At 35.9% G+C, this 26,080-nt stretch overlaps 4 protein-coding genes across 16 annotated transcripts in view; 2 read left to right on the top strand and 2 right to left on the bottom strand.

Moving 5' to 3' along the window:
• The first annotated feature begins 721 nt into the window (after window positions 1–721).
• LOC129569141 (chondroitin sulfate synthase 1) lies at window positions 722–9,991 on the top strand. Of its 9 annotated transcripts, none has more exons than XM_055447678.1 (9): window positions 1,436–1,971; window positions 4,043–4,150; window positions 6,316–6,547; window positions 6,657–6,905; window positions 7,003–7,143; window positions 7,340–7,566; window positions 7,680–7,810; window positions 7,880–8,505; window positions 8,607–9,991. In XM_055447678.1, exons 3-9 carry the CDS (start codon window positions 6,376–6,378, stop codon window positions 9,674–9,676), a joined length of 2,616 nt encoding a protein of 871 aa, XP_055303653.1. In that variant the 5' UTR covers window positions 1,436–1,971; window positions 4,043–4,150; window positions 6,316–6,375; the 3' UTR covers window positions 9,677–9,991. The 9 variants fall into 9 exon arrangements, with proteins under 9 accessions (XP_055303657.1, XP_055303654.1, XP_055303653.1 ...); XM_055447675.1 differs by lacking the exon at window positions 4,043–4,150 and adding an exon at window positions 2,079–2,216; XM_055447681.1 differs by having other exon boundaries at window positions 1,436–2,216; window positions 6,398–6,547.
• On the bottom strand, window positions 9,950–11,870 carry LOC129569146 (alcohol dehydrogenase class-3). 2 transcript variants are annotated; one of them, XM_055447692.1, is made up of 5 exons: window positions 11,723–11,870; window positions 11,285–11,477; window positions 10,841–11,199; window positions 10,479–10,751; window positions 9,950–10,418 (listed from the first exon to the last, which is right to left on the bottom strand). In XM_055447692.1, exons 1-5 carry the CDS (start codon window positions 11,738–11,740, stop codon window positions 10,131–10,133), a joined length of 1,131 nt encoding a protein of 376 aa, XP_055303667.1. In that variant the 5' UTR covers window positions 11,741–11,870; the 3' UTR covers window positions 9,950–10,130. The 2 variants fall into 2 exon arrangements, with proteins under 2 accessions (XP_055303667.1, XP_055303665.1); XM_055447690.1 differs by lacking the exon at window positions 11,723–11,870 and adding an exon at window positions 11,608–11,677.
• Window positions 11,863–16,874, top strand: LOC129569138 (tubulin-specific chaperone D). 3 transcript variants are annotated; one of them, XM_055447664.1, is made up of 13 exons: window positions 11,863–11,953; window positions 12,057–12,172; window positions 12,250–13,235; window positions 13,348–13,590; window positions 13,692–14,105; window positions 14,185–14,496; window positions 14,596–14,685; window positions 14,794–15,140; window positions 15,241–15,593; window positions 15,665–15,857; window positions 15,954–16,253; window positions 16,325–16,477; window positions 16,547–16,874. In XM_055447664.1, exons 3-13 carry the CDS (start codon window positions 12,269–12,271, stop codon window positions 16,667–16,669), a joined length of 3,495 nt encoding a protein of 1,164 aa, XP_055303639.1. In that variant the 5' UTR covers window positions 11,863–11,953; window positions 12,057–12,172; window positions 12,250–12,268; the 3' UTR covers window positions 16,670–16,874. The 3 variants fall into 3 exon arrangements, with proteins under 3 accessions (XP_055303639.1, XP_055303636.1, XP_055303638.1); XM_055447661.1 differs by having other exon boundaries at window positions 12,057–13,235; XM_055447663.1 differs by having other exon boundaries at window positions 11,872–12,172.
• Window positions 16,779–26,080, bottom strand: part of LOC129569145 (protein singed) — a 15,435-nt gene continuing 6,133 nt past the window's right edge. For both annotated transcript variants that reach the window (XM_055447688.1, XM_055447689.1), the window contains 8 exons: window positions 22,403–22,692; window positions 20,285–20,541; window positions 19,836–19,999; window positions 19,291–19,386; window positions 18,967–19,222; window positions 18,519–18,873; window positions 18,278–18,389; window positions 16,779–18,189 (listed from right to left, as the gene is read on the bottom strand). In XM_055447688.1, the coding sequence (XP_055303663.1) occupies window positions 18,096–18,189; window positions 18,278–18,389; window positions 18,519–18,873; window positions 18,967–19,222; window positions 19,291–19,386; window positions 19,836–19,999; window positions 20,285–20,541; window positions 22,403–22,607 (1,539 nt within the window). In that variant the 5' untranslated portion in view covers window positions 22,608–22,692 and the 3' untranslated portion in view covers window positions 16,779–18,095. The remainder of the gene's footprint in view (window positions 18,190–18,277; window positions 18,390–18,518; window positions 18,874–18,966; window positions 19,223–19,290; window positions 19,387–19,835; window positions 20,000–20,284; window positions 20,542–22,402; window positions 22,693–26,080) is intronic.

Raw genomic sequence — 26,080 nt, 5'->3', positions numbered from 1 at the left:
AACGATGTCTTCATATCAATTCATTTGGAAGCTTTGTTCCACACTAGTCGATTCAGTAGCATACATTTGGGCGCATTTCTTCAACTTGGATTTATTCGTATGTACGATCGCATCTTCTTCTTCCTACCTTCAGTCGTAATCACTTAGTTAGGTATAATGATAATTCTTGAGTTTTACGTCAAAGAAAAAGATGAGATTATTCATTTGGTTGATAAAGTTTGGTTTCGATGTGGATATTGAATACAGTCACCTTCTGGCTGATATTATTTGAATTAACTTTGAATTGGGAGTTATGATGACCGACATTCATATCTTTCTTTAAACAACAACAAAGAATTACCGCTATTTGGAATTTGCTTAAGAACAGTGTGACCATGAAACCATGTGACCATGATGAATTCGGCGCTTGATTGCCCACCAACGAAAACCTGTTTTTCTGCATACATCATGCGATTGTATTCCTCAGCGCACACAAACTCCCGTATAAGTGCGCAGAAGTGATGTGTGATATGTGACGAAAATAGTTTGGACATGTGAGTATGCAAATATTCGTAGTGCTGGTAGTGCGTTACCGTATGCATGTTTGGAATATGAATGAATGAAATGCCTGCGTCACCGTCGATTATGATAAGATTGTAAGATTTGTGTTCATTTTATCTAATCAATAGAGTTTTATTGGATTAGATTGTACATAAAAGACCGTTTGATCAAAATGAGAGACAGTTCCAAATGTAATGTTTCTCATAGAAAAAGTACCGTTATCACCGGGTTGTAAAGAGAGAAGAACATAGAATAAAGGTCGGCGATTTGATCGCTAAGTTTGCGGGCTTTCATTTCGAATAGATTAAAATCAACGCAATACAAAAATTGTTCGACTCTTGTTTTCAGTGACCAAACAATGGGATTATCGTATGACACTCGTGGATATAACTTGCGATAATGATTAATGTTACGATCGGTGTAAACTGTGCCGAGTCGTCACTTGGCACAACTTATGTAAAAAGAAAAAACCGCGTAAGACTTTTCTCTTAAATATATTTGTCATTGGCAGCCAAACACGATCTCAGCACATATAAACAAATACAAATGTATCCACACACAAAACGAAAACACAAGCAACAGCAACAGCAGCAGCAGAAACACAGAGAAAAACGACATAAAACTAAATGGTTGGACTAAAGTCTGGTTTACTGACTGAATTATCAGTTTTCATAATAGCGCGTACAGTTTTGTATATTCTATCGCATACATCGAATGATCATGAGTGAGTTGTGTTGCCGGCGCGAGCGCGCCTGATGCGTATATGTGTTGTTGTGCCTTTTAAGTGGTATTTGTTTCGCTGCGATATTTGTAAGAGGCTCATTTCTTTCGTCTTTGCTTGTGCCTTCTTCGTTCTTTAACATACAACCAATCGTGCATTGACTATTATTCGGTGTTTGCCTTCAGTTTGGTTGTGATTTTCGTTTGCTTCGGACGTGCGTTGTATTGCACTCGCCGTTGGCTCGAGTTTGTCCGGTTTGTGATGAAGCATAAGTTTTTTTTTTTCAAGCGATCAAGTCTGGAAATATCGTGGCAATTTTCTTCGTCTCTTGACAACTGTACCAAGTGAGTCGTTTGCAACAGAAAAAAATAGACAATCGTGCGCGTGTTGGTGATCTGGTTTCAGAATGAGGATATTTATCAAACAACCGTCGACTCGATCATTGATCTCGCTGCTCAACAGCGGCATCTCTGCAAATTGATCGCTCAAGAGACGCCGGCATTCTATTGTTACGTGATCGTATTGTTAAGACATTGATATTGCATCGATTTTTTGCGCAACTATGTTTTAACACAAATTTTTGTGAATAGTTAATTATTTTATTGTGTCAATAAACTACAAGTCATCACAAATAATTGTACTTGTCAGTGAATGGTTTCGCTTTGATGAGCCCGAATTTTTCTATTTCAACGAACGAAAGGTGGTTAAAGGTAACAGTTTCAACTTGAATTCATTCAACAGCAACAACAAAAAATATATATAGTTTACAACATGCTGAGAATTTGTGCGAATAGTGATGGCATATACGATGATTTAGTGGTAGGGACGATGTGAACACAAAACGATATTGTGTGACAATGGTGTATGTTTAACTATAAATGGAATTTGTTTTCGGATCCACATTCAAAAGGAACAATAGAAGTCGCCTGTGTATAGCATTCTATCAAGTGGACTGGTGAGTCTGTTTATGGAATAATTTGCCCTTTCTTTTCAACAGTGCCGAATATTTTTTTCAAAAAACCATATTTTTTCTGGCTTGTCGAGAGTTTCGACTCGAGAGTCGGCGCATATTGAATTGATCAAATGTGTTTTTTTTTGTTGGGTGCATTTCAACCAATTCACTTGATTAAAAATTCTAAAGTCGTCCACGGCGTCGTTTGAAAGGGTTTCCACCACCGAAAGCAAATAAAAAATTCATGCTATTATCTTTTCCGTTAAATCACTAAATTCCAAGAAAAAGTGCAGTTAGTCGTGGCATGAAAGAAACGAAAAACTAGCAACCAGACATCAAACCAGTATGTTCGTCAAAATATTTCTTATATGCATTTATTTGAGAGTCCATGCGCCTGGTAATAACGATGAAGTCAAAAATTTAATTCAAAACCCAGAATGATTTGTATAGATATTTTATCAGCAACATCACTTAGTTCTGGCGAAAAAAAGGGAGAATAAATCAAGCAGCAACAAGTAGGCAAAAATCTTGGTGTTTTAGCCAATTGCCAATGTGTCGATCAGTTTATTGTTCACTTCATTAATATTTCTGTATCTTTTGTACTCTCTCACCCAGTTCATTTGCTTCTCGCATAATAATCGGTTCGCTTAAGACGCGCTTTGATATTACGACAATAAAGCAGCGTCTAATTGAATAAACGCAAATTCATGAGATCAAGGCGCTAAACAAACAAAACCGCGAGAAAAAGAGAACGACAATGAAAAAGAAAGGAAAAATTAGTAGTTCATTTGGAAGTCGAGAATGAACTGTAAAACGAGAAAAATAAATTCTTGTGAAACATGCAGATGTGTTTGTTTCCAAGCTGCTAACTCTCCAATCTCAGTCAATATACCAAAATGCCAAATGTATGTTAAAATATTTCAAGTGGCTCCATTTTCGTTTGAATTGTGATGTTTTACGATCAATACTTTTCGACGAACATATGTGCGTTACCATCGCTCATTCCTTCATTCTTTGCTTCTTCCACTCTTCTACAAACAAATCTCAGACATGCCTAACCGATTTGCATTGAAAATGCATTCGATATGGTAAATTTTTCTTTTCACAAGCAACAAATTCTATTTCTTCTCACTCATTTTCTGCCTACATATATATGAGATTGTATAATGTGAAACAATATTTTACTGCAAATTCCAGTGAATTAACGATTTAAGAATCGGCACGTTCCTAAATAGACAAAGGTCAATAATGCAATAACTAATCGGAAGTGTACTGGAATGCAACACTCAAAGTTGCAATCATACAAAGCAATTATTTCATTATCATCGTCGTGAAAACCCAAAAAAATACCGAAAAGTTGATCTTGCGTGTTCAAGCAATTGAATTATTTGTTATCACTCTTGATACGGCTTGATCACGATATATTTTTCGTTTTCAATGCAATTTATCTGCTTGTGGGCAAACAAAAGCATTTGCTTTTATACCAAAAAGTTTTTGCGCGTATGTGTGACGCACATAGTCATTTCATGCAAAATTCAATGTTTGATTGTTTGTCTTTGAAATGACTATTTGATAAGTACACACAAACACATACACACAAACACATATTCTCATTCGCAAACAAGTGCCCGGGCATTGTTGTTCATACACTTTGTCGACTTAACGATGAAGAAACGATCGTAAAATGGTCGAAGCATAAAAATTGCTCGAATCAAGGCTCACGAACTCTCAATTCACGTAATTATTGTGATATTTTGCAACGAATAGCACAAATTCTCTACCTACTCATTTTTTTCTTTGCATGCGGCGGCACCTCTGAATGAAAAAAGTGTTAGATTTCCCATAATCACAGTAAATTAGATGCAGCAAACATTTTAACTGTCTCATGCATACAGTTGAGAATAATTTTTGAATCGACCTTGGAGCTGTAATTTAAGGTAGATATGCTATACAACAACAAAAGCGTCTTCAACCAATTTTAGCGCAAACCCAACGGTTGCACTAATGATTGCAAAGACGCAACTAATGATGCGACACTATGTTGATAAGCATTAAAGTAATTTACAGCAAATTCATTATAATGTCATGAGCATCAATTAACTTCAGATTCGGTCTGAAGCGATGTAAATTGGTTTTTGAGCGTGCGATGTTTCAGCACGAGACAATGTGTCAAAATCCGGTGAAATTTCATGTGTTGTGACGTCGGAACGTGCGACCGACGTCGCCACTTAAAATTGACCAAACGGCTATTTTTAACCGAATTAGCAAAACGAAAACAAAAAAAAAATTGATTGCTTGCGTGTGATTCAGCTTTGCCTTCACCTCCTACGAAGCCGGAGACAATCTATTTTGTCATTTATAATCAATTCATACACAACGAATCTTTCCGTTTGTCTCCGCACAAAACGTATCAATAAATCACATTGCAAATGTTTATGTTTATGCAAGCCCTTGCCGACCAATAATGAAAACAAAAACGAACATATCTTAAATTGCAATCAAATGATTCATTAAATGACCATCAACGAATTTATATTTCACTTATCTTTCGAGAACAAGATTATTATCTACTGAAGGTGCTTATCTCTGTTTTATTTTTTAGTTCACCAAAAATAGCTTGTTTAGCTTTATGGCAATTTAACCAATTACTTTCGATGCGCTTATTAAGAATAATATACTCTCTTGAACGGCGCATATCCACATCAAAAACATTTTGCGACGGAGTTTTGCTTAATTCAAAAGTGACTTGTTGTCCCAAGCTTTTGTTCTTTCGTTTAATAAAGATGCATTTTATTTCAACCATTTCAATTAGGATTAATACCACGTCTTATTAATTTCAATTTCTAATATAATCTGCGCGTAGCGGCATATTTCCTTGAACGATTTGCTTTATAATTAGCAACTTCAACCGCAATTTGTACGTTTGAGCAAGCAAATTATCTGTTTTTTTCTTCATATTTTCGCTATGCCCATTTTAATCGCTGTGAAATTAAAGAAAATCTGAGACTTATTGCAAAAGCAGATTTAATTTATATTAAAAGCAAATATAGGTGCGATTTACTTACGTGTAGGCTTTTTGAGTCATTGTTCATAAATTCACGTTCTCGCGCAATTGCATTCAAAACTCTTCGTCACCTAATTCAGAAAGTGTCTAATTCAAACCCTCCCCTCCCCTATTGCGTCAACATTTCTGTTTTTGGATCACAGTTTATTCGTAACGTAAAAAATTCTAATGAAATACGATTTATGGTTGTTATCTTATTGTTGGTTACAATATGTGTAGCGATGACAGTCGTAATGAGCCAAGTCGTCGAGTTTCATGGACAATTTTTATTTTATTTCCACCAATGATTCCCGAATGGGATGACATTGACTTGAAATATTCTTTTCGAAATCGTCTGTTTTGCCGCATTTCCGGAGAGATCTCACTTCTTTTGATTGTGATGAGGACGGTTTCATTTTTGGAACCGAACTAAAAATAACTTTATAACAGCTCCAAAATGAATGCTATATAACAAACGAAAAATGATTCACTACATCTGAGCCAACCAAAATAGTTGGGCAAACGAAATTCGACGAGAGATTAGTATCAACATTCCTCTTGGGCGATAAGTGAATTTGTCGTGAAAGCCAACGAGCATTTCCGCAACATCAGTGACTGAATTGCCGGCCGACATGCGATATTAAATAATAGTTTCACAAATGGATATCACAAAACATGAACCCGAATGTCTTATAGTTGTTAACCTGCAATTTTCTTTCATAAATTCATCTCAACATTATTCTCATGACGACCGAATCACGGATACACTCACTGATTTTAATGCAACGATGCGGTGATTGAAACAATTTCTTTCTGGAATAGTTTCATTCATTCGAATGAAATTCACAAATGAAACTCGAATCCGCTACGAACGCATCGAAGCACAACAATCGCTTTACGTAGCTCAGTATTCTGTCGTTTGCCTCGTCACGATAACATCTTATAAATTAAGTCATTTGTCTACTCTCGCATTGACATCATTCATTTCAAAATCATCAATAATGCTAAATCAAAATATTTGACATATTTATTAACGTAATCTTCATTTTCAATTTACAGATAGATGATTTGAATATTAAGTTGTTATCGATTGTCTTCATTTTAATTTTCTTCTTCAATATGCTGCACTACTTTGGCTTAGGCGAATATCATCACATACATAGAATGTCTTCAAGGAAGAGTACCGTCTTTATGTTCTTTGGGATCATCATCGGGCTGTGTTTCGGTATTCTATTCAAGAACTATCGAGCCTTAGAATTAGTAAAAAAATGTAGTCTGCGACCGAATACGGGTGAGTGACGGCCAATTTTTGATAAATGAAATTGAGGGAGTTTCTTTTAGGAAACATAGCCAAGGAAAAGTGGAAGTGTTTGACTTACTTTATTTTCCATACTGTTTAGGCCCTTTGGAAATGATAAATTTACAGCAAAGTGATACAATGGCAACGTCCCAAAGCAATTTAGTTTTCGTCGGTGTAATGACTGCCAAGGAATTTTTAACAGATCGCGCCAAAGCTGTGTATGACACATGGGGGAAAGAAGTACCAGGCCGCTTGGCATTTTTCAGCTCAGAAGGCTCATATTCTGATCATATACCTGTAATCGCACTAAAAGGAGTCGATGATCGATATCCGCCACAAAAGAAATCATGTAAATTGAAATTATTCATATCAATTAGATTGACGAAATTAATTTCATTGTTTTCTTATAATAAAAATAATTCAATTTTCGTTCATTATTTCGATAGTTCGAATGTTGTATTTCATGTACGAGCACTATATCGATCGCTTCGAATGGTTCGCAAGAGCCGATGACGATGTTTATATCAATACTGAAAAATTGGAGAAATTTCTGCGATCAATCGACAGTACGAAACCACAATTCATCGGTAAGAATATTTACGAGAATAAGACGCCACTATGAGTTTTATTTGCTTAGATCACATCACATCAAATATGGCTTTGAGCGATTTTATATGCAAATATGGCCTCTATAAATTTTTAATCCGAAATGCATGACGCAATTCCATACATGGTTTTATTGATTAAATTGTCTCTCGAACCACTTGTCTGTATGGTGTGCAGGTCAAGCTGGGCGCGGAAATTCTGAGGAATTTGGCTTACTGTCGTTGGAATTCGATGAGAACTTTTGTATGGGTGGACCAGGTGTCATTATGTCACGTGAAACACTACGACGTGTGGCGCCACACATTCCAACATGCCTAAAAAACTTGTACAGCACTCATGAAGACGTCGAAGTGGGACGATGTGTCCAGAAATTTGCCGGCATTCCATGCACTTGGAATTATGAGGTAGTCTATTTTCTATTGCATTTCCTACCTACCCAATTTTTTTTTACATTAGCTTTTCTAATTTCACTGTAAAAAAAAAAAAACAAAATTATCTATGATCACTTTTATTACAGATGCAATCCATTCTCCATCACAATTCTAGTGGACAAAATGCATTCACTGGAAACTTGAAAACGAAAGAAATTCACAATGCCATTACGCTGCACCCCGTAAAACGTGCGCCCCTAATGTACCGATTGCATAGGTAAATGATTAAATAAAATCAATAATTTGAAAACTTCCGTCATCCATGTCGTTTCCATATTATCTTTAGCTATATGCAGGGTCTCCGGGCACAGCAATTACGACAAGAGACTCTGTCTCTGCACCGAGATATTGCAATGATGAAATCTATTTTATTATCAAAATCTGACGATAATGAAATCGATTTCGCAATGAAATTCGAAGGTTCAGATTTATCGATTTTCCCATCGAATGAACCGGATGACGTGAATTTTCTCGGTGATCACGATATTCTGAGTACTAAGCCACATTTGAATAAGGCAAAATCAACCACAAGGGATGAACTATTAACATGGAGCTTTATCGCACGGAGTCTGTATTCAGGTGAACAATTGAATCCAAAGAAGAAATTAGACTCGTCGCTAAGAGAAGGCTTGGATGATGTTATCATCGAAGTGATGGATTATATAAATAATTTCTCGCGGCAAAGAGGCCGTGTAATCGACTTCAAAGAAATACTCTATGGATATAGCCGCTTGAATTCATTGTATGGCCAGGACTTGGTACTAGATTTGCTGTTGATCTACAAAAAATATCGAGGTAAAAAAATGACGGTGCCGGTTCGGCGTCACTTATACCTCCAACGTGCCTTCACCGACTGCTTTGTGCGAGAATTGAAGCCAGATCGGATTTATAATGAGCAAACCGAAACGACAAGTAAGCAATGATAACAGTTATCATAACACTATTGGACGTTGGAATCAAATTTAAATTTTTTACAACAAATTTCCTTTCTTTCATCAATTTGCTTTTCACAGAATTTGGAAATTTAACGTCTTTGTTGTCGTTGAAGATGAAAAACATTTGGAAATCAAGTGTTGATCGAATATCAGATACTTTGTCGCTGAACAGCACCTTTCAAAACGGTAGATCGAAAATTTTGCCATCCAAAAAGAGTAGAACTGATCAGACCAAATCGACCATAGTATTTGTCTTGCCATTGGCGGGTCGATTCCAAACGCTGCAACGGTTCCTGAAAAATTATGAGCGCGTATGTTTACAGCATCCGGACACTCAAACCGAATTACTTGTTGTATTATTTGACGAAACGAACTCGAATCTGAAGCCATTTTACGCTGAAATGGAAAAACTTAAGGACAAATACACGACGTCTCTGATAAATCACATTACGATTGAAGGAAATTTTTCTCGTGGAGTTGCTTTGAACCAAGCGACACATTCCGAACACATTCAACCGAACGACATCATTTTTTTCATTGATGTTGACATTACATTCAAGCGAAAATCAATTGAACGTATTCGCTTAAATACCAAAATGCACAAACAAGTGTATCTGCCAATAGTTTTCAGCGAATATAATCCGGCAGTTTGGTCAAGGACACAGTACGATGGCTCTTCCGACTTTGATGATAATGAACCGCTGAATTTGGGCCATAACCGCGGTTACTTCCGTCAATTTGGCTATGGAATTTGTGCAATTTTCAAAGCGGATATTTTGCACCCGGACATCAATGGATTTAATGATGATATTACGGGCTGGGGCTTAGAAGATGTAAAATTCTTAGAAAAACTCGTAAAGTTGCATCAGACTCCAGTAACTTCCTTTCTGAACGGATCAAACACAAATCATGGAAATTCAACTGCAGTGCCATTATCATTAAGCTTAAGTGTATTCCGAGCGGTAGATCCGACATTGGTGCACATTTATCACGACATCTACTGCGATAAATCACTTAGCGAATCGCAATATGGAATGTGCGTGGGAACAAAAGCCAATACACTTGGCAGTTACAAACACATCGAATCCATTTTCATGAACAATCAAACCATAATCGATTATATGCGCTCGATTATCACTGTTAGATAGGAATGTGACTAGTATACATTTTAACAAATTGAACCGATTTTAGTTTTCAACATGTGTGATATTCGATATTTAATAGCGTCATAGCCACGTTTAATTTAAGAAAGAACATTCTATGTGGATATTATGAATCTCTCTGTCTTAAGCTCCTCCTACTTGCTTCTAATTTTTGATCCGTACGTTATTCACGTTTTAAGACATGTAACACGCTCAAGCTGTTAGCTGGGAAATACCTCAATAATTAAGTGTAAAAAATATCAAATTAAGAAGATGAGATGCATTTTTCAAAAATAAAAATGATATTTTATTACCATAACATATGCAATATTTTAGAATATTTATTTTTGGCCGCTTGTTCGAGTGCCGGATATGGAACGTTGTACGTTAGTGAAATATAGATTTCCTTTTGCTTGTTAAACCATTGTGCTCCGCACCATTGTAAAAGTAATTGATTGGCTTAAAAGTGAACGATGCTACGAATGCTCTTGCCTTCGTGCATGACATGGAATGCTTCGTTGATTTCATCCAACTTGAAATTGTGAGTGACGAATTCATCGATCAACAAATCCTTTTGCATGTAGGCATCAACTAATTTTGGCACACTTTCAACGCTCTTCCATCCTCCGAACGCTGTTCCCTTCCATGTACGACCAGTAACCAATTGGAATGGACGTGTGCTGATTTCGGCTCCAGCTGATGCAACGCCAATAATCACCGAAACACCCCATCCTTTGTGAGTGGCTTCCTATGGAATAAAATTCATGTAATAAATTACATAAATAAAAACTAGTACAATTGTACTCACAAGAGCGGCACGCATAGTCGCAACATTGCCGATGCACTCGAATGAGTAATCGATACCTCCGTCAGTTTTTTCCACCAGTACTTGTTGAATAGGCTTGTCGAAATCTTTCGGATTCAAGAATTCGGTACAACCAAACTGTTCAGCTGTCTTGAACTTGTCGGGATTTATATCAATGCCGATAACACGACTTGCACCAGCTTTCTTACAACCTAAGGCAACTGCTAATCCCACTGCACCCAAACCAAAGATAGCGCAAGTGCTACCAGCTTCAACCTATGGAACAGAATTAAAAATTTAATTTATATGTATGTTATAAATCAATAAATGAAAAAAAAAAATGATCTGCTTGAAATCAATTCTACCTTGGCTGTGTTGAGAGCAGCACCATATCCAGTTGAAATTCCACAACCCAAAAGGCAAACCTTGTCCAATGGAGCGGATGGTTCGACTTTGGTAAGCGAAATAGCCGCAACAACGGTGTATTCAGAGAATGTTGATGTGCCCATGAAGTGGAACAACTTTTGACCTTTGCATGTGAAACGGCTGGTTCCGTCTGGCATTACTCCACGTCCTTGGGTATCACGAATGCGAGAGCATAAATTGGTCTTTGGGCTAAGGCAGAACTTGCATGTTTTGCACTGTGGAATATATAAAGGTACGACATGATCGCCGACAGCAAAGTCAGTAACTCCACTGCCTACGCTTTCGACGATACCACCACCTATATATAGATGACAAAGGTTTTATTTATTGTCATTACTCATTAGTGTTATTATTACTGTTGTTGTCAGTTAAATAGTTCATACCTTCGTGGCCAAGTACGACCGGAAAAATACCTTCTGGGTCGAGACCACCAAGGGTGTAAGCATCGGTATGACAAACGCCAGTGGCAACTACCTTGATACGAACTTCACCTTCCTTTGGCGGAGCCACTTCGATTGTTTCAATTGATAATGATTCTTTAGCTGCCCAGGCAACAGCGGCTTTACATTCAATTACCTATTGCGAAAAGATAATAAAAGGAATTAGTTGGTTCGAATACATTAACAGAAGAATGTAACATGCATTAGATAACTGCTAATCTATGAATTTGTGATAAGTAAGAAATTTCCAACTAAAACATGATTACAAATAGAGAAACTGAAACTATTTCACTTTTTGAATACATGAATCAACAAATAAATAAGTTTTTGGAATTTTTTTAATAAAGGAAAATGAAAATAGAAATGAATAATCTAAAGTACCTTTCCAGCAGTAGCCATGATAAAAAAAAAAATTTTAGACGCAAATAAAAGTGTGAGAATATCAACGAAAGAAAACAGCCGGTGATAGAGGTAGCGCGTCAATGACAAGATGTGAAGTTTCAACGACACATTTTTGTCCCTACCGAAAACTCTGAAGCGATGATGTTCCCAACAACAACTCAATACAAAATATTCAGCATAATTTCGTTGAGTTGTTTTTTTTCTTCAAATGTGATGATTTAATTTTTTCATGAACATTTTTCGTTTTATTATTTAAAAAAAAAATCTTAAATATTTTCATATATTTTGTGTCTTTCATTTACATCTTGTGTAGAAAGCCCGAGAAAATGACAGTTCATTTTGACAGTTTACCAAACGAAGTGAGTTGTGACTAACACCAAACGATTAAATTCTAGTGGGAAACATATGATTGAAATTCATTGAATAAAAGTAAATTAACTAAAAACTTGCACATTTTTATCCAATCGGTAAAGTTGTATCTTGTGAAAACTTGATATTTTCGATAGAATATATACCATTACCAAAATGGAAGTAGACGATAATGATTCACCAACTCAAACACTGGAGCATTTTGTGGAATTAGCGCAGGTGGAGCGAATGATTGCTGATTTAAAGACCGATCACGACACCAATTTTGAGAAATCGTACGAAACATTCAGTAATATTTTGAGTCGATATCAAGAGCAGCCACACCTCCTGAATCCACATTTACCAGGCCTTATTGAGCAACTATTGAATTACATCCGTACGAAAGATGTGCCGGCAACATTATTCCATGCTTCATTCAAGTATCTATATCAATTCGCTAAAGTTCGAACGTATAAAATTCTGCTGAAGTTTTTGCCGCATGAAATATCCGACTTGGACTTTGTCCTGAATTCTCTTGAGCAACAAGATGTCGCTGAAACCAAAACATGGGAAACTCGTTACATGCTCTTAATATGGTTGTCAATATTGGTTTTGAATCCATTCGAATTGTCACGCTTCGATGGATTTGTCAGTAGCGGTGGAGATGGATCCGAAAAACCATTGAGTAAAATGGACCGTATTTTCAATTTATGCAAATTAAATACCAACAAAGGTGACACATGCTCAAATGTCGCAGCATTTTTGACCGCAAAATTTTTGATACGAATCGACATCAAAGACAAATACCTACCACAATACCTAGAATGGATTTGTGAATCGAATGATGAAGTACAGTTTGGAAAATTGGCCGCCATTTCGAATATTCTGAAATATGGCAAACGGGAGGATTTGCTGGTTCACGCTCCAAAGCTTTTGGCGTGGTTGCTTTCGTGTGATTACAAATCGGGGAATGATTTCCTAAAGAATAAATATTTCGTGAAAATCATACAACGACTTGGATTAGTGTTGTTGAAACCTCGACTCGCCACATGGCGCTATCAACGTGGCTCAAGATCTTTGACAGCCAAATTGGCTGCAAGCGCAAAGGATGATATTGAGTTTAAGCATGATGAAATTACTGCAGGTACATGCTATAACAATTTTCAATCAAATTTTGCCATTTTTCACAATGCTGTGAATCTTCCTCTGAGATGACGTAATTTATCAGAAAGAAATGTTTTTTTTTTATTCTTCAGAGGAAAACGAAGACGAAATAGAAGTTTCATCTGAAATTGAAGAAATAATCGAAGAGTTGCTGCAAGCAATGCGAAACCCAAGCAGTGATATCAGATGGTCCGCCGCTAAAGGTATCGGTCGTATTACCAATCGTTTGCCAAAAGAGTTTGGTGACGAAGTCGTTGGTTCAGTAATTGAAATTTTGAACCCATTTGAACCACATGAAGCTTGGCATGGAGCTTGTTTATCTATCGCAGAATTGGGTACAATAACATTTTAACATTTTGAGTGTTCAAACACAATTTTCATAAAATTAACAAATTAATATTGAATATTGTCGATCTAACTCGTTTTTTTTTTGTAGCCAAACGTGGACTATTGCTACCATACCGCCTTGAAATAATGGTTCCTTTGCTACTTCAAGCTCTTGTGTACGATGAACTGAACGGCTATATGTCGGTTGGACAGCATATCCGAGATGCAGCTTGTTACATGTGCTGGGCATTTGCTAGAGCATACGAACCATCCGTTTTGAAAGATTTTGTTAGTAAAATTGCAACCGGTCTATTGATCACCACGGTATTCGATCGTGAGATAAACTGTCGTCGTGCCGCGTCAGCAGCATTTCAAGAAAGTGTGGGACGACTTCGCACATTTCCACACGGAATTGATATTCTAACCAAAGCTGACTTCTTTTCGGTTGGATTAAGGACAAATTCCTATTTGGAAATTAGTGATTATATTGCACAGTATCCCGAATATTCGCGGCCATTGATTGGTGAGCAACGTTTTCATCGCTATCTCTCTCTCTCTCTCTCTCCCTTATCTCTTCTATTCATGCAATTATTCCTCCACAGATCATCTAGTTGATCGTAAAGTAAACCACTGGGATGCAGCCATTAGGGAATTAACATCAAAAACATTGAACAAACTAACTGCTCGTGAACCAGAGTACATGGCAAATGATGTTTTACCGAAATTGTTTGCAAAAACATCATCAATCGACATAAATGAACGACACGGAACGGTCTTAGCAATCGGAGAAATTATCGCCAAGTTGAAAGTATTAGAAAATGAAAGTGATCGCCAGAACATGTTTATTAATGATTCGTTAACCGAGCAATTAAATGGGCTAATTTCGGCCTTCCAACAACGAGATCAATTTCGAGGTTAGGATTCATTTTGATTTGAAAAGTGTCACAATAATATTTCAGATTAGAAAGAAAAACACATTTTAACGTTTATTTTAATCGTCAATTTGTTATTAGGCATGAGTGGTGAAATGATGTTCCAATGCTGTTGTGACTTCATAAGAAATTGCAGTGCATCAAAAATTGAGGTTTCGGCTGAGTGCATAGGTATACCTTGCTATATAGCTAAAATCAGACTTTTAAATCAAAATTACTTATAATATTTTAGCTCATTTCTTTACAAACAATTTTATTTTATTAATTCGCTTATTTCAGACTCTTGGCAGTTGGTAATCGATTCATCGTTGACTAAAAACTCGGCTCCCGTCCGTGATGCGGCAGTTGCCGCTATATCAGAGCTCTGTTCAACATATTACGCCAAATCAAGTTCAATCGACAGAAACAATCAGCTTTTGGATAAGTATTTGACCGCTTCGAAAGAAGAGTCGTGGGAATTTGTACGGATGGGATATGTTTCAGCGATAGGAGTACTACCGGATTTCATTTTAAAATTAAAACCGAAGGAGGTTTTGCTAGTGCTAATTTCACATTCACTAACTACAGCCGATCGCCAGTTATTCTTGCATGAAGAGATACAAGATCATAACATTGTGGCAAATTGGGTAAAACAATTTATTTGTTCTGTTCATTACAATTCCATTGAATGTCACATTTTAAATTATATTTTCATTACATTTTTCATTGTGATCTATCTTCCACAAGGCTGAGGCAAGAAAGGAAAGCGTAAAAGCACTTGCAAATGTGGTCTCGTCAATTGGATTCATTGAAATAAGTGAAATGTTTTTAAATGAAGATGAGAAAGCATTAGATACGATATTTCATTGTCTATTTCTGGCGCTAAATGAGTACACCATTGACAACAGGGGTGACATCGGAGCATGGGTTCGAGAAGCATCGATGAATGCCTTGTATAAGTTAATTGTAACAATGCCACACGATTTGTTGGATGAGGCTAAAGTACACGCAGTCGTGTGCGGGCTACTTCAGCAAGCTGTGGAAAAAATCGATCGAACTAGAGCATTGGCAGGGAAACTATTTTGTAAAATCATTCACAAGTAAGTATCTTCGTTTGGCCTAAGATAATCAAGACTGTAAACTGATTTTTTAATTTCGTTAATATATCCAGTGATCCACCCATTCCTTACATCAAACACCATGACTTCATCAAAACTGTGTTCCCCGAAGACTATTCGAATATTTTGTGGCTTTATGCAGCACACACTTTTCCACTGTTTTGCAATCTATTGCAGTTGTCAGAGTATACTGAACGCTTGATGATTGGTTTAATAGCCAGTATTGGGCAGCTAACGGAATCTTTGGTAACAAATTGATTATTCTTATACTGTTATGAAATTAAATAATCATTAGAATAAAATCCTTCACACAACTTATACTTTTATTTTGCCCAATTCAAGGTCAAATATTCATCTGAAGCCCTTATCGATTTCTTGCGTCAAAATTTGGAGCACCAAAAGATGATTTGTAATGTAGTCATCGATATTTTCAATAAAAATATGCTGAACGAGCGTATTTCGTGTCCATTACTCAATTTCTTGAATATTATCATTGGCTCTGGAATAATTGATGATATAGTTTTGGATCCGGCGTCAACATTTAGCTCAGAAGTATATCGTTTGACAAAGCTGGAAATTAAAGGTCACAAAAAACTATACAAACTTGTTTCCAGTATAAATGTTTTCTGTCAATTGATACAGGTAAAATTGGTTGGAAAAATATTAGAAATAAAAAAATACACACACTGAATCATGTTTCGTTTCCAATTCAGGTGCCTGAACTCAGTACGAAAGTGTTGAGCACGTTGTCGATATTCCTGGGTTTACCACATGTGCATGTAAGGAAAACAACTGCCACTAAGCTATACGAAGCATTAATTTTGCATGCTGATGCTTGCGGCATATCCGAGGAGAATTTAGATGAAGTAATTTCAACGAAATCAACTTTTCATTTTTGAATAGGATTTATTTAAATGATTTTATTGATATTTCAGATAATGAACTGTCTGTCAGAAACTGACTGGGGTCAATCTATCACTGAAATACGTCTAATAAGAAACAATTTATGCACATTGATGAACATAAAGCCACCAGTTACGTCAGCCGGTGCAAAATAAATTAAAATATTATCAATAAATGAACCTATCCATTCAAATCCATTTGTGGATAGCACATTTAACCTGAAAAATTAATCACATGCTTAATGTAATACTCGAAAAATGCGCATTTACGATAATAATTTACGATAATTTTATTTCATTCCTCATAATTATACAATGGATTAATATTTTTTATTTGTTTATCAATAAATTACATACAAAATTCTTGCGATTTTTTCTTTTGCGTCACTTGATCGTTCGGTCGAATTCCAGTGTTTTCACAACGATCTTCATTAAAGTTTCAACAAACGCCCATCACACAAAATATAACCACGATTGAAATTCCGACGAACGAATGACTGACAAGAAAAATACTTGGATGAGTTGTTTGCAATATGGAAGATAATTAGGACGATACTTTAGCGAAATAAAAAAAAATGTATACGCATATAGTGCTACAATAATAGTCATTTCTCTATTAATCTTTGACTGTGTACTTTCTTCCATCAACTTCTGATCACGTACCCTTGCCTATTTCACTTGATTCACTTTTTAAACATTGTGTATAAATGATGTGAATATTTTTGAATTCAATATATCGGTCGAATAATTCGACTCGAATCACACTGATTGTGAGCATTTCCTTTTTCATAAATCAACTTGGCTTAGCATAAAAGTCCATTCTACATTTTATGCGCAACAATTCCAGGCGTTTTATTTCATGCGACTGCTCTTGTTTTGTCTATTGTAGCAGTAAATGAATTTAATTTCTCATGTTTTCATTAGGGCAGTGCGTTTTGCTATGTGCTTTTGATATTTCGATATAAATTCTAGTTTATTTTTGTTTGTCTGGCCTGCGGTTGATTGTATAAAAAGTACAAAAACGTTTCGTATGTTATTCTAAGCAAAGAAAAACATATATATGTGTGTGCTGGTTTGATAGAACTATTATACTTGCTCAACGTTGCATTGGGCAGCCTTATATTTTGGTAAACAGGCTTTACTTTCTTTTTCTCTCTCTATAGTATTTTGGTGTTTCTTTTTTTTGCAACTTGGATTTTTATTCTATTGCTATTAATGAATCATCACTGATGATAGACTCAAGATCTAAGCTCCTATAACAGTAAAGTCTACAGATATTATTAAAAGGAATAAAAAAAAAGAAGTAGAGAAAAAAGTGTCATAAAATGAAACGAGATTTTGAATACAACTAATATGAATATGTGTTATGCTTCTAATTACGTGAAATTGTTTTCTTTCATTTTTTTTTTCTTCTTTCGTTCGTACGTTCTTGCTTGCAATAAGTTTGGAAATGTTTCATTCGTTTAATTATTATTTAATATATATGAAATGAATTCGATTCAATTGTTAAATGATACAATTACACACATCGAAGAAATTGTTACTTAGATCTGGCTAAGAAGCATTAATGATGATTGCCAAATTAGTATTCCCAGTGTGTGGCAGAATCCCTGCCTTCGTCCAACAATTTAAATGTTCCATTCTTAGTGGCGCCCAAGTAACGTCCGCTTGTTGATCTGTCAAGTGGAAAATATGCTTAGTTTATCATTCCCAAATGAAAAATAATTTGGATCAGGATGGAATAAAATTAAACTAAATTCTTACCGAATGCAGATGCGTGTGGGTTCTCTCAATTCCAAATAAAATCCATCGCGAGGGGCATCTCCGTCGACACTGATGCCGTCACCTTCTAAACGCCAGTATTTACCATTTTGACCTATAAATTGAAGAAAGGATTAAATTGACCCTTTTACGCATTCATTCATTCATTCACGCGATTATTCGTTGTAATCATGTAATAATGCTGAACCCCTCAGAGAGAGATTTAATCAGTGTAAATAATTACCTTTGAAGTAAACAACGCCCTTTGCAGATCGTTCCACTAAAATGGTTTCGTATGTTGCTTTGTTGCATTCCAATTTCGTTGTGCTGTGAGTGCGAAGGCCGACGAATCCTTGCTCACATTTCAACACTAAAATTGGACGATTGATTAAATAGAAATAGAATTTGGCGATGTCTTCAATCGATTCGGATGTTGCGAATAAATGGCCGGAACGTTTCGTTGCTAAGAATTTTCCATTGTTGGCACGGAATGATACCGAACCATCACCATGCCATACCATTTCAAATAAAGCATCGGCACATCGACGATTTCCAGTTGCTTGGATGCCGGCTCCGTTTGACAAACACCAATAGCGATCCTATTGATAGTAATTTTTTTCATTAATTTTTTATTTTATTTCTAAAAGTAAGTATCATCAGTTGTTTAAATTTTCATATATTTTGCAACTTACTTGTGTGGTGCGCAATGCCCAACGTCGTGCTGACCAATCATATTCCAATTGGAATGTTTCATCGGTGCCGATTTCGTCTTGATTGGCAGTTACATCAACACCCTGTTTGACGGACACATATTTTAAGTTCAATGCGGCAACCAACGATGCCTGTGGCAATGAATCTTCTAATGAGAATAATTCATCGCGTGTAACCGTTTGCGAACGTGTTTTCAATACAGCTTTCGATCCGATGGGCGACAAGTATGAGCCATGGCTGAAAATGTGGCAAAAAATCGATTAAAATTAAATAGATTCACAAGTAAATTGCATTTAATCGCTCACCGATCGCGTAAAGCAAGATGGCCGCTATGATATTCGGCGCTGAATAGGCACTCTGGAGTGCAATACAATTCCAATTTTCCGTTCGAATTCAAATACCTGTTAATCGAAATCAATGCAGTAAGAAGAGCAACAACAACTATGAGCAAGATAACAAAATTCCGTTCACACGAAAAACATAAATTAGTTTGCTGTCTGACATGCTGCTGCGCACCATTATCAATTTCTCCATTGTGAGTGATGACGCCGTTAATTAAGATTTAATTCACATGGATTTACATCACATTGTATACTTAATTGCATTGAACAATTTCTTTTCCGTTTTTCGTTTGCTACCGTCGCTTTGTGTGTCCCATATTTTTTGTTTTGTTTTGTACAACATGCCAAAGTTAATATTAGAAAACGCGAAGCGGATTAACGAATGAAATCGTAAACATAATCAGCGATGGAAGTGGAATTAAAAAAAAAACTATAGTCGACGATGTTCACTTGGCAACAGCATCTCATCGCAATTTAGCTATTGTTTTCTATGAATGGTGCAAACTTACCGATTGTTGCATGTATGCAATGCATATCGCCCTCCTTCATCCAGACGGAATTCAAGTGTGAATAAGGTGTCCTCTCCCCATGGAATGTTTGCATCAACATGAATCTCGTCTTGTGATTCCGAGAGATGTGCGAATCGCTTGCGACCAATAGAGCGCAAATTCACCTGAAACAATATCGATGCGGTATTCATTATTGTTGGCCATTCACTTTACGCTCTCTGGTATTCTCCCTCATTTAAACTAGACTATTGACTAGATTACGCTAGACGTTTTATCTCTCATTAATTGGCTTGCAAATCAGTCGGGAATGAAAAATCAAAGCTGAAAAATGACCACCAATCCTTGTGAGAAACCAATTAACTTGATCTTGTGTCTGGATCGTAGTTTGCTAACCGTTTATAATCGATAGAGAAAAAAAACCGTTAAGATTCGCGCTCTTTTCCGTTTACCTGTGGCCTCGCAGCCAAATGAACACTCCAGAACTCGCCATTCGACGGTGCTTTCGCTGTGCAAGTCAGCTTATCGGGTGTTCCGCCCAAGAAATAGCCGCGAGATTCATTTCGTAATGCCCACCGACCGGAACCATCTTCCGCTATGCTGATTTGGAATCGGCTTCCCGCATCACGTTCTTCTGATTCACATAACACATTACCAAATGAATCAACCGACAGGTACTTGCCCAAATGTGATCGCAAATAAATGATGCCTGCAAGAAAAAAATTATTGTAATGTTTAATTTAGGCGCTGTGAGTAAACTGACCGTTCAAATATAATTTTAGTTTTGCTACTGCGCCAACAAATCAACATATATTCAATTGAATGCTTGTCTTGATCATTTCATCGTGTATTTGGCAAAATTACTACTTCAGATAAATGCATAGAAGTTGCAATATCCCTTTGGATAAATGGTAGTTTTGCGATTATCCGTGTCCATTGCTGGCTAAACTATACTTGGAACTTTATACCATCGAAAAAAACTCATTAAGTGGTTAAAATATACAATAACTGTAAAATTACTGACATAAATAGAGAAACCAATAAATCGTTTACAAAATCGCATGAGTCAAATTTATGTCATTTTGCAATGATTGCATAAATACCGGTTGACCGCTAACAATGGATTTTTAGCTCCAAATAAAGCAATATCTATTCAATTTATAGCACAAAATCGAGATTGTGCTCTTGTCATTTGTGATGACTAAATCGAAACGAGTCTTGACTCCGAATTCTATATTCTATTGCCAACTGTGTTGAATAGAAAGGCGTCAATTGATTTTTTTTCTCCATTTCAAACAAAAATGGTAAGCCTTTTAATTGTTTTCATTTTATGGCTGAACTTCTAGAGCAAGGAAAAATATAAAAGAATGAAATGAAATAAAAACGTATTGCCTGACAATAAAACTGATCTTAATGGGATGTAATAAAAAATTAATTGTACTACATTTTCCATTTGGACAAACTGTAGATATATTAGCGACACAATAATGGCACTAATGATCGCAAATTCATTAGCCATCCAATGTGAAATGTCTTTATAAGCGTTGTTATGAATTCATATTCAAATGACTGCACATGAATCTATTTGCTGGTTGCTTTCGCCAGCTGATTTTCACACATATGTTCGTTTAATTTTAATTGGCAATCATGGTGAAAATAGCCAGATTTTAGGAGAAAATTAATCAATGTACAAGCGTCTAAACATCAACCATATCATTGACTCGCTGGGTTTTTGTGTGGAAACATGTCATTTTCTCGTGAGGCGCAACGTGAAAACAAATAAACAGACTGGAAACGGCTTACGGTGCACAAGCAAACAGAAAAAAAAGTATGAGAAGAAAGAAAAACGAGTGTAAAAACATCAAAAGTAATTTCAAGTAGCCATCGACAACGACCGCAACCATTATATGAGTTTCTTTTCATTTTGTTCGGCATTTCTCTTATCTCCTGTGCTCGAGCAAATTCATTTCCGTTAGCGTTGTGATATTTCTTTCTGACGATGATGATGGAACGGAATCAGCAATGATATTCGCTTTATCCAAACGAATTTCAACTTTTTCAAGCACTTTTTCACATCATTTCTGTTGTGTTTCAGATTGGGTCGATTTGAAATCCAATAAATTATCACGAAACGGCTGTCAAAATAAAAGCTTTGTTGATTTTCAAGCAGCATATTTCTTTTCTTCAGTTTGGAAATGATTATTTAATATTGAAAAACTAGTGGCAGTAGCGTAAAACAACTAACTAATAAATGGTTACAGGCAAGTTAAATGTGAAAAACAACATCGCACGTCGACTACCCAATTAGGTATTTTATGGCTTTATATCTGTCAAAAATGAAAATATCATTTAGAAAATGCCTTAAAAGCGATTTTCGTTTTCAATACTTTTTTGCACCATTGGCAATGAAATGCAGGCATACACATTTTTGGTGCTGTAATTAGATCACGAAGCGTGAATCATGGAGTCATTTTGCTTTTTCGAACGAAAACTTTTCATTTTGGGCCTGAATGTTGTTCAAAATTGTTTGCGTTTTTTTATTGATTTTGATTTATGACAGAAACACTTACTTTCGCCGGTGCTGGATGGTTCGAGCGTCCACATCTGTTTCTTCTTGAGACTGGCTCCGTTTGCATTCAACTTATAGCCAAATGTTTCGGCTGTCATGTATTTATGTTGGCCATTGATCAAACCGATGGTCCACCAGCCCTTTTGTTGATTGTGAGACAGCATATCGCCATTTGTATGGATGAACTCAAAACTTGAACCGTTCATATTGTCTGAATTATTTTCTCGCGTCTTGTTGTGTAATTTCTCTAAATTCCCAATCCTCTGCTATATCCACTTTACCACGTCGAACCTGCTTCGAAAGAGAAAGCAATAATTTAATTACAACTTAAATCTCGATAAGAAAAACTAATTGAAATCGCTATTTTGCATTTTCATGCAAATCGTTTGCTCGATCTATTTGACTTAATAATGTTATTTCTATAGCAAAATTTCTTAAGCAAATAAATTCGGGGATTTTTACTTTTTTATTTCATCGAGCTGCCGCTTTCTGGTGATTGAATAAATAAAATTATGCATAACAAAAGCTTGATACATGAGCAAACACATGAACGACGAATAGAACTGATATTTCGACTAAATCCAATTAAACTCGAACTATCTATCGATTTGTTTGGAAAACGTTTCATCTCTCTCTCGTCTTTTTTCATTCCGATTTTTGAGAAAGAAAACTTCAATAAATGAAACCCTCTAGAATGAACAGTTAAAAATGGTAACTGATTGTTAAGGTTTACAGCTCTTGTACATAAATCTTTCGAAACTATTAGCCGAAACGGAAGAAAAGCTAGAGATTGCGTATGTTCGTCGTAGTCCAACGCCAGCTATTAAAGTGTTTAATGGTGAAAAGGCGAATAAATACGTTTATAATTGCAAGAGCTGCAGAGAAAAAACCTCGCTAGCGGTTGTTGTTATTGTTGTAGTTAAAGAATCAAAGAATGAAGTTTGAAAAAAAAAAACTACATATATAAAACATTACACACAAAAACATAGTTTTAAACGGCACACAACAAAACACCAAACGAAAAAAAAAATGAATGATCGGTACAATATTTTGCCATGTATTATGGGCATACGCTGCACGCATTGCAATCTTTCCTCTGATGTTGCAAATAATATGCATATCATCTTGGTAAGCTCAAGTAAGTCTTTCTACAGCAAACTTGTAAAAATCACCGCTTCAATGGACACAGACATATTTCATACTGACATCAGGTGTTTTTTATGCTGCATTCATCAGTCAATCGATGAGCGTTTTAACAGAAATAACGATTTCAAATCATCATCATTTTTTTTCTGCCGTTGTTTTCTGTTTTCAATGGAATAAATGGAATAGTTGAACTTTCATAAATACACGTAACAAAGAAATGTACAGAAATTCTTTGTTTGCTCTTAAAATACGTATATATGCATTGATTATTGCACGGCTCGCGCCATTCGCAAATCAACTTGCGCAAATCATCAATTCAATCAATTTACACTCGAATCAAGTGAATTTCAATCAACATTGATCGTTTTTTTATATCATCAAATACTTGGTTTTGAGAGATCTGTCGAGTCTGCGGCTGCTGCTTTTATAAGTGCCAATAATAACAGCGGGAGCTCTTAATGGAAAATCGTTTAAAGTCGATCAAAGAAAACACTTTCTACGCTTTGGATGCACAATAACAAGTTTTGCGATGTTGGTTTGTTTGAAGGAGGTTCAATGTGGTGATATTCCTGGGCTCAGTCGCATCAAATGTAGAAATTGACAAGATCCAACAGGGTTCGAATTGAGTGCTTGCAAAAACCATTCAGGCTTAACTGCCATTCATAGGGAAATGTTTCCTTTCAAACATCAACACTCTGATTTTAATATCGTTCATCGATAGTAAAGCAACAGAAATAAATGTCGTTGACAGACTGAAGCGGCTGTTTCAGTTTACAAATTATTCATGAATTTATTTCAGTCACTTTTCAACATTTCCGTTCGAGATTTTACTTATAATCGCTTTTTTGTGAATTTCGCCTTCTCCATTCTCATATGTATTTATTCTTTTGCGCTTTTCATTCAAGTTCATTATATATAACATGTGTAACAAACTGTCTGGTAAGTCTTATTTATGCCGTTATTTAGTTACTTCTTTTTATCAAAATTTAAAATAATTGACTTATCGCCGTCTCAACAAAACGGTATCAGTGACTCGTTGTACTGCTGAGAATAAAACACATTTAATTTATGCGTAATACAACCGCGAAATTTCTGCACCATTTTGCGTTAAATAAAAAACAAATTAGCATATGGATGATATTTCGTTTCCGCCGCTATGCAGTCAACAGAATGTTGACCAACAAATTGAAGCCAATCTTTATTATTGTCGCTAAATTTTCCGCTCACCAAAACTAGAACGTTTAATCCAATCGATTCACGATGAACACTGGAACTGAATATTTTCAAGCATTTCATTTTCCGCATTCAATATTGATTTTATCTTTAAGGGACAAGATCTAAGCCAATTTGTATGAATAAGTAGAGGCAAATGGGTTCTAATTGCGTCGTCACTTTGAATCAGAATATTAACGCAAAACCGTTCCCTCTTTTTACATTGAAGTGAATGTAGGGATGAGCAATTTTTTTTCTTTCTCACATTCTTTTCTTTATCTCAAAATGTTTCTGTTCGTAGTAAAAATAGCCACTCACTCAATCATATAAACAATTATTTGTTTATACGTCAACAAGATTAATTTAAAAAAAATTAGTTCCCAGCGATTGTTGTCGAAAGTAAGTTATGTTTGCTCTGAAAATCACATCGTTATTTATTTAATGCCAAACATTTTTCAAGATTCAATACGGCTGCTTTTTCTTCACTTAGTAGCCTTTTGCAAAGAAGTCAAACGAATAGAGAAAACCATCCGATTCTGAACTTAATTCGAATTGCAAGAAATAAGATTGCAATCGGGTTGTTTGGAAATTCGCACTATGTGAGGAACAGTATAAATCTTCCAAAATATGTGAATTTGCATTTATATTGCCGCAAATTTGCTCAGAGACAGCAGAAGCTATTGATATGTCAGAATAATTCATTTGATTCATCTAGAAAACTCGTTTGCATATAGTATCAAATGCGATCAAAATATTTCAACGGAACGGTTTTTCTTTTGTGCGATCAGATCGTTGAGTGAAACTGTACTCGTTATAGATGTTGTACGAAAAGAATTGAAGTATCTCGACCAGAGAATCGTTTCAGCATAGATATTCAATTTTCTGATGAGATCTCAGTAACTGAATGCAGTGACTGCGAACGTCGCTGTGAGTGAACAAACGCTCTACATTCAAGCGCGGACATACATTGGTTTACACATAATCCGAGTGAGTGTGCGTGTGAAAGAAGAGAAGAGAGGAGAGACGAACGAAATGTGCTGCATCGAGCGATGTCCACTTGACACAGTGTCAGTGTGGCGAATACTTACCATTTGTTTCTTGGAATTGTTGTTCCTTCTTCTTTTTCTTCTAACAAATTGGTTGGCAGCACAAACACAAGCAAAAAAAAATCACATTAAAAAAATAAACAAAACAATATTTGATTTTGAATAATAAAAAAAAAAACAAAGTTTTTGTTTAAATTTTTAACCTTTTTGTCACTTTAATGATTATATCGATCGGCGATACAATTGTTTCGATAGCTCAAGCTATCATCATCAGT

This window comes from Sitodiplosis mosellana, unplaced genomic scaffold (genome assembly GCF_009176505.1).
Source record: "Sitodiplosis mosellana isolate CC-2019 unplaced genomic scaffold, AAFC_SMos_1.0 Smas_scaffold_30, whole genome shotgun sequence".
Classification (NCBI taxonomy): Eukaryota; Metazoa; Arthropoda; class Insecta; order Diptera; family Cecidomyiidae; genus Sitodiplosis; species Sitodiplosis mosellana.
The sequence above is the reverse complement of the archived record's forward strand: the minus strand, read 5'-3'. Positions and strand labels throughout refer to the sequence as shown.